This window comes from Bubalus kerabau, chromosome 22 (assembly GCF_029407905.1).
Source record: "Bubalus kerabau isolate K-KA32 ecotype Philippines breed swamp buffalo chromosome 22, PCC_UOA_SB_1v2, whole genome shotgun sequence".
Taxonomy (NCBI): Eukaryota; Metazoa; Chordata; class Mammalia; order Artiodactyla; family Bovidae; genus Bubalus; species Bubalus kerabau.
Genome location: NC_073645.1, coordinates 28283179 through 28297219, shown reverse-complemented (window position 1 = coordinate 28297219; position 14041 = coordinate 28283179). Strand labels below are relative to the sequence as shown.

Sequence of the window (14041 nt, the reverse complement as noted above, 5' to 3'; positions counted from 1 at the left end):
CCGTCTATGGGGTCGCACAGAGTCGGACACGACTGAAGCGACTTAGCAGCAGCAGCAGCAGACACATAATAAAAATATATATATAAAAAAATTGTGAAATTGGGGAAAGGAGAAAATTAGGTTAATAAAAAAAGATGAATCCATGGGTAAGGTTTAGGGAGGGGGGAATTCTTGCTGTGACCAGTTCTTGGACACAGGCAGGCATATGTCTCTGACCTTCCTAGTACCCCAAGCCAAAAACATGGAGCTGGACTGAAAACTACAAAAGGAAAAGGCCATGTTAATCCTATTTACCACCATACTCCCAGTTTTTAACCTAATGTCTGGAATATTCAGTAAGTAGTGAAAAGCAACTTTTTTTGCAAAGGAGAAACATAATCATTTCTGGGACTGTAGAAATGTTTCTCACATATGTCCTCTTTAAGAGGGCACTGAGGGTTGTGAATTTCACTGTTAATGATATGGCTTCCCTCCTCATTTGGAGTTGCGGCCCCTGAGAACAGAGATCATGTCTTATACATTAGATCCTCCATGTGCCTATGTCAATATCCCATACAGCTGGAACCCTGGGAATGCTGAGAGATTAACTCTTGTCCATGTGGACATACCAGCCTGCATTTCTTGGGCTTCTAATGCAGCTTTTACTTACCTTACCCATTTTCAAGCACTTATCAAATGGCGTCATATCAGTATCAGCTAATAGGTATTTACCACTACTGAGCTCTGCCTGGGACCCTTGGGCACAGGCTTTGTCTTATGCATCTTTCTATTACTAGAAGTTGTAGCACATAGTATACGCTTAAGTAAAAGCTTGTAGAATCCAACTGAACTTTCCATCCAGATGATATGGCAGTTGGAGTCCACAGATCAATGCCCTAGGAGTTGTAGGAAATCCCTGCCCAGCACCAGGCACACTCCTCAGGCCTCTTTGGTGGAATGAGGCCCCTGATGGAGCAGCCCCAGGTAAGCAGTCTGCCCCGTGGTCTCCCTGAGACCGGGACACTGACCAGCAGGCAGTGCACTGGGTCCCCTCTCAGGTCCGCATCTGGAGCTTGCAGGAGGCGCCAATCCCTGCCTTTATTGTAGGTGATGTATGTCTTCACCTGGTCATCCACCTTCTTGTTTGCCAGGAATATCCCTTTGATACCGGCTACCTAGGAAAAAGGGCGAGAGATGGAGAACCATGTTGGGCCAAAATGCTTACAGTTTTGGAGAAGCCTAGGGAGAAATCCCCCAGGATTGTCCACAGTGTGTTGGAGAACACAAGAGGAAAAGAGGAGGAGCATGGTGAGAAATGTCACATTCCACATGGTCTACAGGAGAAGTTTAAGCTCATTATTCTTGCCTGGAGAATCCCAGGGACAGAGGAGCCTGGTGGGCTGCCGTCTATGGGGTCGCACAGAGTCGGACACGACTGAAGCGACTTAGCAGCATCAGCAGCTGCTGGCCTCCACACAACCCCCCTACTCCCTCAACCACCTCCCGCCACAAACCAGATATTCCATCCTCCTTGTACTCATCTTCTTTGCCCCACTCTACACATCTCTGTACTTTGTTCAGAGGACTTTACCCTTAATTAACTTATTTATCCTTAATTAACCACCAAAATTTCCTCTGGGGTGGAAGTGGATGATAACAACTCAAGTAGTTACTCCTAGAGAACATTTGAGATTAACCAACATATACTATACATAAAATAGATAAACAAGAAAGACCTGCTGCATAGCACCAAGAAGTATATTCAGTATTTTACAATAACTTATAATAATGGAAAAGAATTTGAAAAAGAATACACACACACATACTCATACACATATATGTATACATATGTGTGTGTGTATATATATATACATATACATATACATATATAACTGAATCACTTTTCTGTACACCTGAAATATTGTTCAGTTCACTTCAGTTGCTCAGTCATGTCCAACTCTTTGCGACCCCATGAACCACAGCACGCCAGGCCTCCCTGTCTATCACCAACTCCCAGAGTCCATCCAAACCCATGTCCATTGAGTTGGTGATGCCATCCAGGCATCTCATCCTCTGTCATCCCCTTCTCCTCCTGCCCTCAATCTTTCCCAGCATCAGGGTCTTTTCAAATGAGTCAGCTCTTCTCATCAGGTGGCCAAAGTATTGGAGTTTCAGCTTCAACATCAGTCCCTCCAATGAACACCCAGGACTGATCTCCTTTAGGATGGATTGGTTGGATCTCCTTGCAGTCCAACTGAGAAGACTCTCAAGAGTCTTCTCCAACACCACAGTTCAAAAATATCGATTCTTCAGTGTTCAGCTTTCTTTATAGTCCAACTCTCACATCCATACATGACTACTGGAAAAACCATAGCTTCAACTAGACAGACCTTTGTTGGCAAAGTAATGTGTCTGCTTTTTATATGCTGCCTAGGTTGGTCATAACTTTCCTCCCAAAGAGCGAGTGTCTTTTAATGTCATGGCTGCAATCACCATCTGCAGTGGTTTTGCAGCCCAGAAAATTAAGGTCAGCCACTGCGTCCACTGTTTCCACTTCTATTTGCCATGAAGTGATGGGACCAGATGCTATGATCTTAGTTTTCTGAATGTTGAGTTTTAAGCCAACCTTTTCACTCTTCTCTTTCACTTTCATAAAGAGGCTCTTTAGTTCTTCCTCACTTTCTGCCATAAGGGTGGTGTCATCTGCATATCTGAGGTTATTGATATTTCTCCCGGCAATCTTGATTCCAGCTTGTGCTTCCTCCAGCCGAGCATTTCTCATGATGTACTCTGCATAGAAGTTAAATAAGCAGGGTGACAATATACAGCCTTGACATACTCCTTTTCCTATTTGGAACCAGTCTGTTGTTCCATGTCCAGTTCTAACTGTTGCTTCCTGACCTGCATATAGGTTTCTCAAGAGGCAGGTCAGGTGGTCTGGTATTCCCATCTCTTTCAGAATTTTCCACAGTTTATTGTGATCCACACAGTCAAAGGCTTTGGCATAGTCAATAAAGCAGAAATAGATGTTTTTCTGGAACTCTCTTGTTTTTTCCATGATCCAGCGGATGCTGTCAACTTAATCTCTGGTTCCTCTGCCTTTTCTAAAACCAGCTTGAACATCTGGAAGTCCACAGTTCACTTATTGCTGAAGCCTGGCTTGGAGAATTGTTAGCATTACTTTACTAGCATGTGAGATGAGTGCAATTGTATGGTAGTTTGAGCATTCTTTGGCATTTCCTTTCTTTGTGACTGGAATGAAAACTGACCTTTTCCAGTCCTGTGGCCACTGCTGACATTGTAAATCAACTATATTTCAATAAAAATTAAAAATAAATAAAAACAGAGAACATAGGATTTTGCTCAGAGGGGGTTTGTAGACAAGTTTTCAAGGCATCAAGGTATAATCTGTAATGGTGCTAAGTTGAAGTGTCCTGACTAGTAGTGAGGTAGATGTTCTCTTAAAAAGTTAATCAATAAGATAATTAAGGATAAAGGATCACAATAAACTGTGGAAAATTCTGAAAGAGATGGGAATACCAGACCACCTGACCTGCCTCCTGAGAAATCTGCATGCAGGTCAAGAAACAACAGTCAGAACTGGACATGGAACAACAAACCGGTTCCAAATTGGGAAAGGAGTACGTCCAGGCTATATATTGTCACCCTGCTTGTTTAACTTATATGCAGAGTACATCATCGGAGAAGGCAATGGCACCCAACTCCAGTACTCTTGCCTAGAAAATCCCATGGATGGAGGAGCCTGGAAGGCTGCAGTCCATGGGGTCGCTGAGGGTCGGACACGACTGAGCGACTTCACTTTCACTTTTCACTTTCATGCATTGGAGAAGGAAATGGCAACCCACTCCAGTGTTCTTGCCTGGAGAATCCCAGGGATGGGGGAGCCTGCTGGGCTGCTGTCTATGGGGTCGCACAGAGTCGGACACAACTGAAGTGACTTAGCAGCAGCAGCAGCAGAGTACATCATGCGAAATGCTGGCCTGGATGAATCACAAGCTGGAATCAAGATTACCAGGAGAAATATCAATAACCTCAGATATGCAGATGACACCACACTTGTGGCAGAAAGCAAAGAAGAACTAAAGAGCCTCTTGATGAAAGTAAAGAGAGGAGAGTGAAAAGTTTGGCTTAAAACTCAACATTCAGAAAACTAAGATCATGGCATCTGACCCCATCACTTCATGGCAAATAGATGGGGAAACATTAGAAACAGTGACAGACTTTATTTATTTGGGCTCCAAAATCACTGCAGATGGTGACTGCAGCCATGAAATTAAAAGACACCTACTCCTTGGAAGAAAATTTATGACCAACTTAGACAGCATATTAAAAAGCAGAGATATTACTTTGCCAACAAAGGTCCATCTAGTCAAAACAAACTATGGTTTTTCCAGAAGTCATGTATGGATGTGAGTTGGACTATAAAGAAAGCTGAGCACTGAAGAATTGATGCTTATGGACTGTGGTGTTGGAGAAGACTCTTGAGAGTCCCTTGGACTGCAAGGAGATCCAACCAGTCCATCCTAAAGGAAATCAGTCCTGAATATTTATTGGAAGGGCTGATGTTTACGCTGAAACTCAAATATTTCAGCCACCAGATGTGAAGAACTGACTCATTGGAAAAGACCCTGATGCTGGAAAAGATTGAAGGTGGGAGGAGAAGGGGACGACAGAGGATGAGATGGCTGGATGGCATCACTGACTCAATGGACATGAGTTTGAGTAAACTCTAGGAGTTGGTGATGGACAGGGAGCCTGGCATGCTGCAGTCCATGAGGTTGCAAAGAGTTGGACACGACTGAGTGACTGAACTGAACTGAGATGTCTTCTATCTCAGATGACCCAGCTTGGTGACCTGGCCCCTATCATCGGCTGTGACACCAGTTCACTGTGGACTTTGGATAATTCTTATTTTATCTTGGGTCTCAGCCAACTGTCACTTTAAAAAATGTGGAATAAGCCCTTCCCTTTCTTTTTTTCCTCCGTTGGTTGGCAAAGGATATCACAGATAATGTAGACCACTCTTGCCAGAGTTCCCCATGTATTGGGATTTGCATACCTTTGATATTCTGAAGGAAGAAGAGCATCACCACAAGTAGCTACAGACTGAGGAGATTTATCATCCAGAACGGTTCAAGACTAAGCACAGATTTGACTCACTTTTATTACTTCTCTGCCCACATCTGAGCAATAAGAAGAGATATTTAGAATGACAGCAATCTATGTTGTCTTGACTTTCCATTTAAGTTCCAAAGGAAAGGTAATTCAAATTGTTTAGATACATATAAAAAAGACTTCAGCAGATTTTCTAGATAACACTCAGATATCTCGAAATTTTAATTGTATTCATACTTACCCCCATTCTTTGAGGGTCATCGTGAATTGAGGTGTATTGCAGTTCTGAGAGGATCCCAGTGGGAGCAAAGGGAAAGACTTTCATAGAAGTCAGCTCTTCCGTTTTTTGTTTGTTTGTTTGTTTGATTTTTAATGACATAATTTAGCTGATGAAACAAGAAGTGCTTTTTTTTTTTTAAGTAACCTGACTGACCTTGAAAGAGAATAAAGAATGCCAACCCAAATACAAAATAAATAAATAAATAACAAAAACCGAACAGGGCATGTCTGGAGGAGAACAGACTGGGAAGGACACCACTAGGGGAATTTGACAAAGGGCCAAGGGTGGAATTGATTAGAATCCTATTGTGAACAGAGGGTGGGAAAGGACAGAAGCCAGGGTGGGGTGAGGGACAGTGGTGTCAGCGTTATGCCCTTTCCCAGTGGTGCCCTCCCTGCCTTAGCTGCTCAGAGACAGTGCCATTTCAGGAAGGCTGGTACCTCACATACTCATCCAAGGTCTGTGAGGCTCTGCAGACACCTCAGTCTTTAAAACCAACTGCAAAGGTGTCTGTCTCAAACCCAGTTACTGATAATTCCTCACAGGGAATCGAATCTGAGTTTCCTTAGAACCTTCTGCCTAATGGAGGCCTTTTGTTATTCTCTTTAGACACAGGGCTGGTACCTTTTTTTGTGTATTACCAGTTAATAACGCCATCTCTCTCTCTCATACCAGTTGCCCCTCTCCATCGTGCACCAGAGGCCTTGCTATCTAATTTCTAGAACATAAACAGGTCAGAATCAGACTCTTGTCTGTCACCTGCACCCCCTGCCTCCTAGTTTGATGCATTTCAGCACGAATTACTAGCCACTCTGCTGCTTCTTGTGTTCTTCTGGATAAGCATGCTTGGAAAATATATGCCAATATTACATTAGCATTTTTCCCCTAAGAACCCCACCACACGGGTGGGTATTTTCTGTGTGCCTCACTTAGTCTGAGAACAAAATCATGAGAATGGAGACTGAAAAGATACAGAAAGGAGAGATTTTGAGGGAACCCAGATGCATCTCTGAGGGTGTTCCTCCTGCAGCTGCACATAATGCCAAAGAAATCTCAGTCTTGTCTGGGGGAAAAAAGGAACACTTTCCATTTGTATTTGGATTCTTCTAAGCCCCATCATTGCTGCTGAATTGCTTCTTGGCTCCATCTCTTGAATAAATGGGCTGCAAGTTTGGAGGGTACTTTGCTTTCTGTATCCTAGGCCAATAGCTTTCAAACTTTCCAAGCACAGCCCAAGTATGAAATCCATTTCCATTGCCACCTAGTAGACTCATAACCATATATGCATATATGTGTACACATGTAGCTATATATATATATATATATATATATATATATCCCAAACAAAAGTTCCATGAAACACTACTTGCCTTCACTACATGCAGTATAAAGAAACTGGAGAATAAGACACACATTTTAGCTTCTCCATTCAAGGAGGCATTTAGAATCTGATAAACTTAAACATGCTATGGGCCACTGTGGTTTGAAATCAGAAGCATAGCTGCTGCTGTTGGCCCCGAGAGCTCAAGGAGAAAGGTACCAGCTTGTGGTAGTCCCCACAGAAGAGAGTAGTATTGATACAAGATTTCAGGCCTGCATGGCCCAGTTTCCCCCTGGGAATCAGTCTGAGGTGCACAGGGACAGTGACAGCAGCCCCTTGGCAGAGCACTGAGTCCAGGTGGCATGCTCATCTGTCGCTCACTCTCCTGGGCCCCCAGGACAAGGGAACCAGGGTTCTGCTGAGAAAAGCAATTATCATGGTGTGCCTTGGGCTGTCCCTAGAGTTGGACCTGTGGTGAGGAGCTGAAGAAGATTAGTTTGGGTAAAATGTCCCCACGGAGTCTGTAAGTAGTTGTCCATCTGTCCAAAGAAGGGTAATGTAAGGTCAAGATAAAGCAGTGGGTGGAGGGCAGTCACTGGAGACAAGGAAAGCAACGAAACGTCAATAATATGGGCAAAGAGGCCAGAACACTAAGGGTGGCTCAGAGTTTCATTTTATCCATCCAACCAAGTATAGTGAGGTCAAGATATAATTAGTCATTAGGAAATCTAAATAGAACTAACAAAGTACCACTAGGCCTCTCAAAGAATGTCTAAACACACATGCATGCCACACACTCCCCACCTCCCCCCCACATGCACACACACACACCTGATAATACCAAGGTGAAGCAACTAGAACTTGTTTTCATCTCTGGTGGAGAACAAAATGATATTGCCAGTTAAGAAATGGCTTGGTGGCTTTTTATAAACATAAACACATTTTTGAGAGTCCCTTGGACAGCAAGGAGATCAAACCAGTCAATCCTGAAAGAAATCAATCCTGAATATTCATTGGAAGAACTGTTGCTAAAGTTGAAGCTCCAATACTTTGGCTACCTGATGTGAAGAGCTGACTCATTGGGGAAGAGCCTGATGCTGGGAAAGAATGAATGCAAAAGGAGAAGGAAGCAGCAGATGATGAGATGGTTAGACAGCATCACCGACTCAATGGACATGAATTTGAGCAAACTCTGGGAGACAGTGAAGGACAGAGGAGTCTATGGTGTTGCAGAGTTGGACATGACTTAGAACTGAACAACAACACACACACACATTGGACCTAGCAATTCTGCTTCTAGGTATTTATCCATGAGAAAGAAAAACTTATGTTCACACAAATGTTTACAGAAATTTCATTCATAGTCACACAGATCTGGAAACAACCTGAATAACCTTCAACTGGCAAATGAATGAACAAACAAGAACACATGCAGGCAATGCAGTGCTACTCAGCAATAGAAAGAAAGGACCATCTCTTGATATTTAATAAGAGGGGTGGATCTCAAAATAATAAGTGAAAGAAGCTAGACTCAAAAGACTCCCTACTGCACAATTTCATTCATATGAAAATGTAGAAAAGGCAAAACTGGAGGGAGAGAAATCATATCGGCTTGCCAGTGACTTTGGATGGGAGGAGAGTGATCACAAAAGGGCCATAAGAGGGAATATTTTGGGACAATATCCTATATATTCAGTGCTCTATATCTTGATTATGGTGGTAGATGTACATATCTCTGTTAAGACTCATAGAACCAAAAAGGTTAAATTTTACTGCACATGAATTATACCTCAATTTAAAAAAATGAATGTAAAAAAAAAAAATTTGTAATAGGAAGAGGCTGAACTTTTGGGTCAAATGGACGTAAGTTGGTTCACAGATAGCTTCTCCCTTTTACTAGCTGTGTGACCCGAATCAAGTTACCAAGTTCTCTGCATCTTTGTACTCTCACAGGCACAATAGGGAATAACATCTACCACATGGAGATGCTATAATAGATAAATAAGAAAAAGTGTATATATATATATATATATCATTAAGGGTTATGCTGTCCAATACCATAGCCACTAGCCCCATAGGGCTCCTGAACACTTGAAATGTGGCCAGTAGGAGTGAGAAACTGACTTTTAGTTTTATTTAATTTTAACCAATTTAAATATAAATTTAAAACTGATATCAGATTCAGTTACTGGCAAACTTCTAAATATGCTTGGAATCGCCAGGGTATGTGAATCTACCTTTTCTACTATAAATTTTATGAAATGTAAATGCTGATGAAGTATTTATGCTGAAAATTTAGCATATGAATTGAGATGCTTGGGAAGTGTAAAATACACCCAGGATACTATAGACTTGGTATGACAAAAATATAAAATATTTCATTAGTAATTTTTCATATTAAGTATACACTTAAATGATAGTATTTTCGATTTTTAGTTAAATAACATTTAACATTATAATTAATTTCACCTGTTTCTTTTTTACTTCTTTTTTTCTGGATTGTAAAAATGCCTGTGTAGCTTGTGTTATATATTCATTCAACGAGGGCATTTAAGGAATTATTTGGTATGCCATTGTTATTACTGTACAGATTTACAAGTTGGAAAATACTGAAGAAAATGCAGCAGCTCAAAGCATGTTTCCATAATACAATTGAGACTGTTGGAAATAATATTTGTTACCAGATTTATCAGTGGAGAACAGCTAAGAAGAAATGTAGTTTATATTTAGAGATATGAGAAAACAACAACAGAACTCTCCATGAAAAGAGTGTTGTAAGAGTAATGGTGAACACACCTAATCAACTACATTCATTGTCAACATTGACCTTGGATGGAATGGGCTCTGTTATCTTAAAGAAGAGATTATTATTTGGCCTTCAAGAAGTATTTTCTCCCCTGATTGTATAATTACAGCCATGACAATACTGCACTCTGAGGCAGGGAGTGGACAAGAGTCCCTCTTTAGCAGTAAACTGTTCCAACAGACCAGGAAATGAACAATATTTCCCTTTAGATTTTACGGAGTTGGGTGAGATTGATCCCCATTGATCTCCAAGGTGTCTTAGTGCCAAAGACTAGAAGGTAAATTTCTCAAATAAATTCTTAGTTTCTTTGTTCCCTTTCCAATGTCAAGAAGAGGTTCACGTAGAAGACAGAATGATACACCAGTAGCTTCAAGTGGCCACGGTCAGCTCAGGCCACTTCACATCTGTGTTAACTATACGTATCTTAGACAAGGAAAAACAGATGTGATATCCTGTTACACTAGAATATAAATCTTTGAATTAACTTCGCACAGGGACTAAGTCGTGCATATATTTATTTGCTAGATGTAAAGAGAAAACAGATACAGTAGCCTGGAGAATAAATGTCCAACTCTTTAGTCAAGCTCTTTCCTAGCATCTTTAAATTTTTATCCCCATTATTTTCCAAGGTCATCTCATATTCTAATAAAATGGACCTCTACTCATCAGACTCTTGTTCTCTTCTCATGCTGGGACTCAAGCATGCCTTACTCCCATGCTCTAATAATTCATCATTTAAACCTATGCATCTGAAAGACTTCGCAGATTCATCAAATTAGAATTAGCTTTACTCTTACAGTAATTCTATAACATACAGGAATTACACCTCTAATACAAATTAGACCATGATCACAACTCTATTAGAGTCACTTACATCTTTCCAGTAGATGGTCTCATGCACCAGCTTCATCAAACAAAATACACTTCACAAAAGTGTGTTAATTTAAATGCAATTGAATGTAAAAGCATGCTGTTTTTTTTTCCAGCTGTATTACTCAAGGGCATCTAGAGTCCACAAAAATTATAGTCTCTTTGTTAACTGGCCATATGGTACACAATCTCAGTTTCTATGAGAATCTCCAGTGAAGAAAGTTAAAGTCTAATGATCCCTAGAGACCAATTAAATTGAGCTTTATCTCCAGATCACAGAATGCATATCCAGGTGCAAAACAGCATCACCCTCTAAAAATCTTCAATATGGTCATGGTCCAGATAGTGTCAGGATACAATTTATTCCCTTGGTATTAAACACCTTTTAGAATCTGAACCATAACTTCTTATCCAGCATTCATTCTTGTACTTGACAACCAATTCTACACAATTAGACTGGCTAGTTCATGGACATAAAAATTTATACCATCTCTCTAACTCTTGGCTTATGTCATTCTTGACATTCCACTTCTTCCCTTCTTCCTCCTGACAGCAAACGTACTGATAGTCAGATCGATAACATTCTGGTGCACTGCATCCCTAACTCAACTATTTTTGGAACCTGCCTGCAAAGATCACATCCTCTGTATCACAAGGTTGTGGTGTTATGGAGACAGGCTTCCATAAGAGAGCTTTTGATTCACAGTTTCTGCCTGAGACTGGATGGATGAGTTCAATTCTGGGGAGCAGTATTACCAAGAACATTTCCTCCTTCATGCTTTTAAAAGCAATAAAGCTGGCATCTGATCTCCTTTTGTCTCACCCTTTGCTTCTATCTCAATTGTTTTCACTCTTGGGCAGGAAGAAGAGGAAATTCATTTATGGACCCCTTCAAAGCCCAACAAACTGGATTGCAAGCTCCCTGAGGTGAAGGGCCCTTGTCTTTCCTGCTTTCCTCATGGACTTGAGCACAATACAGGGACACAATCAACCCTGATAAAAATGAAGGAAGAACAAGGACAACAGAATTGGCTTTAGAGAAGTTACCTTGCCTAATATATCTTGCTTCTATGTGAACACAATGACACTATGTAATTTTTTCCCCTCAACAAGACCAACTTCAGCAAGATTAAAAAAAAAAAAAAAAATCACATGTATCTTGGCACATTCTTCATTTTGATTCATACTCCAGAGCAGAATGTCTCATTGTTCTAAATGACCAAGGAGTTTCAGGAACTTTTTTTTTTTTTTTTAAGGAAAAGGAACAGCACAGTGGCAAAATGCACTCCATACCATATCAGCAGAGTCTGAGAAACAGGGATTTCTCAACTAAAGGTCATCTGCAGCAACGTCTACCTCTCTTAATGGGCTCTGACCACAGGAGCATGAATAATCCTCTTACCTCTATAGGCTTACTTGTGCAAACAGGAATGGCCTCCATCCTGGGAACATTCATCCAAACCTTCCCACAGATACGACTTACTGCACAATAACAAAGGTATAGTTCTGCCTCCTGGTGTGATCAGAGGCATGAAAATGTAAGCTTCTCAAAGCCATTTACACTCTTTAGTCGTCTCTACCAGTCTTTACAACTTTGGGAAGAAATCTAGGTCATTTCCCAAGCTGGAATCTTGTTGCTAAGTGAATTATTTCAGCACCAGTCTACTTCCTAGAAAATCAGGGTATTTCTACCCTGACATTCATGTCTCTCCTTCTTTTTATATACTTCCATTCACCCCATGCCTTTTTGCAATCCTCCTTCTACCTTGTAAAATAATTGGGATCTTATATATTTCCATCACTGTTAGTAAAAGAGCAACCAACTTAGATACCAGAGTAGGGGATACTGGATCTTTGACATGAGAGGCTCAGAAGAGACCACTGTAAAGCAGAAGTCCATGTACCCATCTCTCTGTTTTGACAGCCACTCCCACATCCCAAAGGGGAAAACTCACATGGAAGTAGCTTCTGCAAGCAATCTGCAGCTACCACCCCCAAGAGGCAATGGGGAATGAATGACCTCCACCAGCACAGTATTTATGGGTCTGACCACAAGTTACTGGTAAATGTGGGAGATAATGAGACACACCTACTTTGCTAAAATCAATCCATCTAGTTGAAGTAGTCAGTCAAGTACTTTCACTGAGAAAGATCACATACATTGTTACTAGAAGTATAGACATACAATATATCATTAGGGTTACTGAAACAATTAGGTTGCTTTCTTAATATAGTCTCTAAATGGAGTCACTTGGTTTCCTAGATAAATTATTCTTTAACTGGTGTGTGTGTATATATATATATATAGTGATATACATATGTATATCTAGATAGATAGATAGATATATGTATATCTAGATAGATAGATATAAACTCAATGAAGGTTATCGTATTTAAAAATAAGAAAATTTCAATGTTAAGTCAAGGCCGGTTCTTTCCCACACATAGGTGTTGGCATCTGGCGGCATTTTAGAGGAACCTTCACTCTTACCACTGATATTTGCTTTCTTCTCTTATAAAGTTGCTCATAAAACATGATTTTCCAAATAATTTAAAGCATATAAATAGTACTAATCCCTCCACCTAGACTTCATAGAAAGAAGCAAAGATTTAAAAAGGGTACTTAAGAGACCACTGACATCAAGTATCTTCACTTCTGGCCTGCAATCATGCTATATTTAAGACATTGACTCGAGCTACCATTTGTTGAAGGCTTATTGAGTCAACTACCACACAAGGTGCTTTATAAACACTATCCCTCATTCTCACAATAATTTTATTAGATAGATGTTTTATCCCCATTGTACAGGTGAGGGAATTGAGGCACAGAGAAGTTAAGTCCCCTGCCCCAAATCACAACTGCTAAGCGCACAGCTGATATCTGAACTCAGGACTTCATGACTCCAATGCTTGTGTTCATATTGTTAGAACTCATGAAAAAGAGAGGCAGATTCAAGTGCAGGATAATGTTGGCTACATACCTCATACAATTCAATAATGATGTTTCCCATCAGACCTCGGCTGCTCTTAATGTTCTCCATGGCCAGGGTGAAGTAGATTCCACGTGTGTCTGAGATGTAGAGGTTGTATGTGTCATTCTGGTTCCATTCCTGGACGGCTGCAAACACTTGGTTCTCATTGGTACTAATGATGTGCATGTCCTGTAAGAAGATGGAAAGCCCATAAGGCAGCAGATCTCCGTATCTCCTTGCCCACTGGGACCCAGAGTAATTACCATGACTTATGAAATGGCTGAGGGAAAGCTTGAGTTATAGGCAATGTTAAACAATTCTGTGCTGGGCCAAGGCTATAAATTATGAGCTTCATGATTTCTGCTCCTTGCTAAGTGACAGTAAGATGGGTGTAAGGGGCTTTGGTGGGTATCATTTTCCATGGCTTCAAGGGATTTATCCACTTTCATTTTTTATTTTTATAACTGAAAATTGGTGTTAGCACTAACAGAGACATACAACCTTGCATGAGGAAACCCACACATGAAAAAAAGACAGGGCCTCTCCTTTCACTCAATCTTAATTCATGGTTTCAACATTTCTAGGATAGTGGTTTTCATGCCTTTCTTGGAAATCTTCAGATGGGGTTGAAAGAAGGGTGGCCCAGAGGCACAGCCAATGGGTGGGGCTCTGGGTTT

At 40.8% G+C, this 14041-nt stretch overlaps 1 protein-coding gene across 1 annotated transcript in view; it reads right to left on the bottom strand.

Annotated features, from left to right (window-relative positions):
• Positions 1 to 14041, bottom strand: part of SORCS3 (sortilin related VPS10 domain containing receptor 3) — a 466176-nt gene that overhangs the window by 105026 nt on the left and 347109 nt on the right. The window contains exons 10-11 of the mRNA XM_055561093.1: positions 13374 to 13553; positions 1008 to 1154 (exon numbers count right to left, since the gene is read on the bottom strand). Coding sequence (XP_055417068.1) covers positions 1008 to 1154; positions 13374 to 13553 — 327 coding nt within the window. The remainder of the gene's footprint in view (positions 1 to 1007; positions 1155 to 13373; positions 13554 to 14041) is intronic.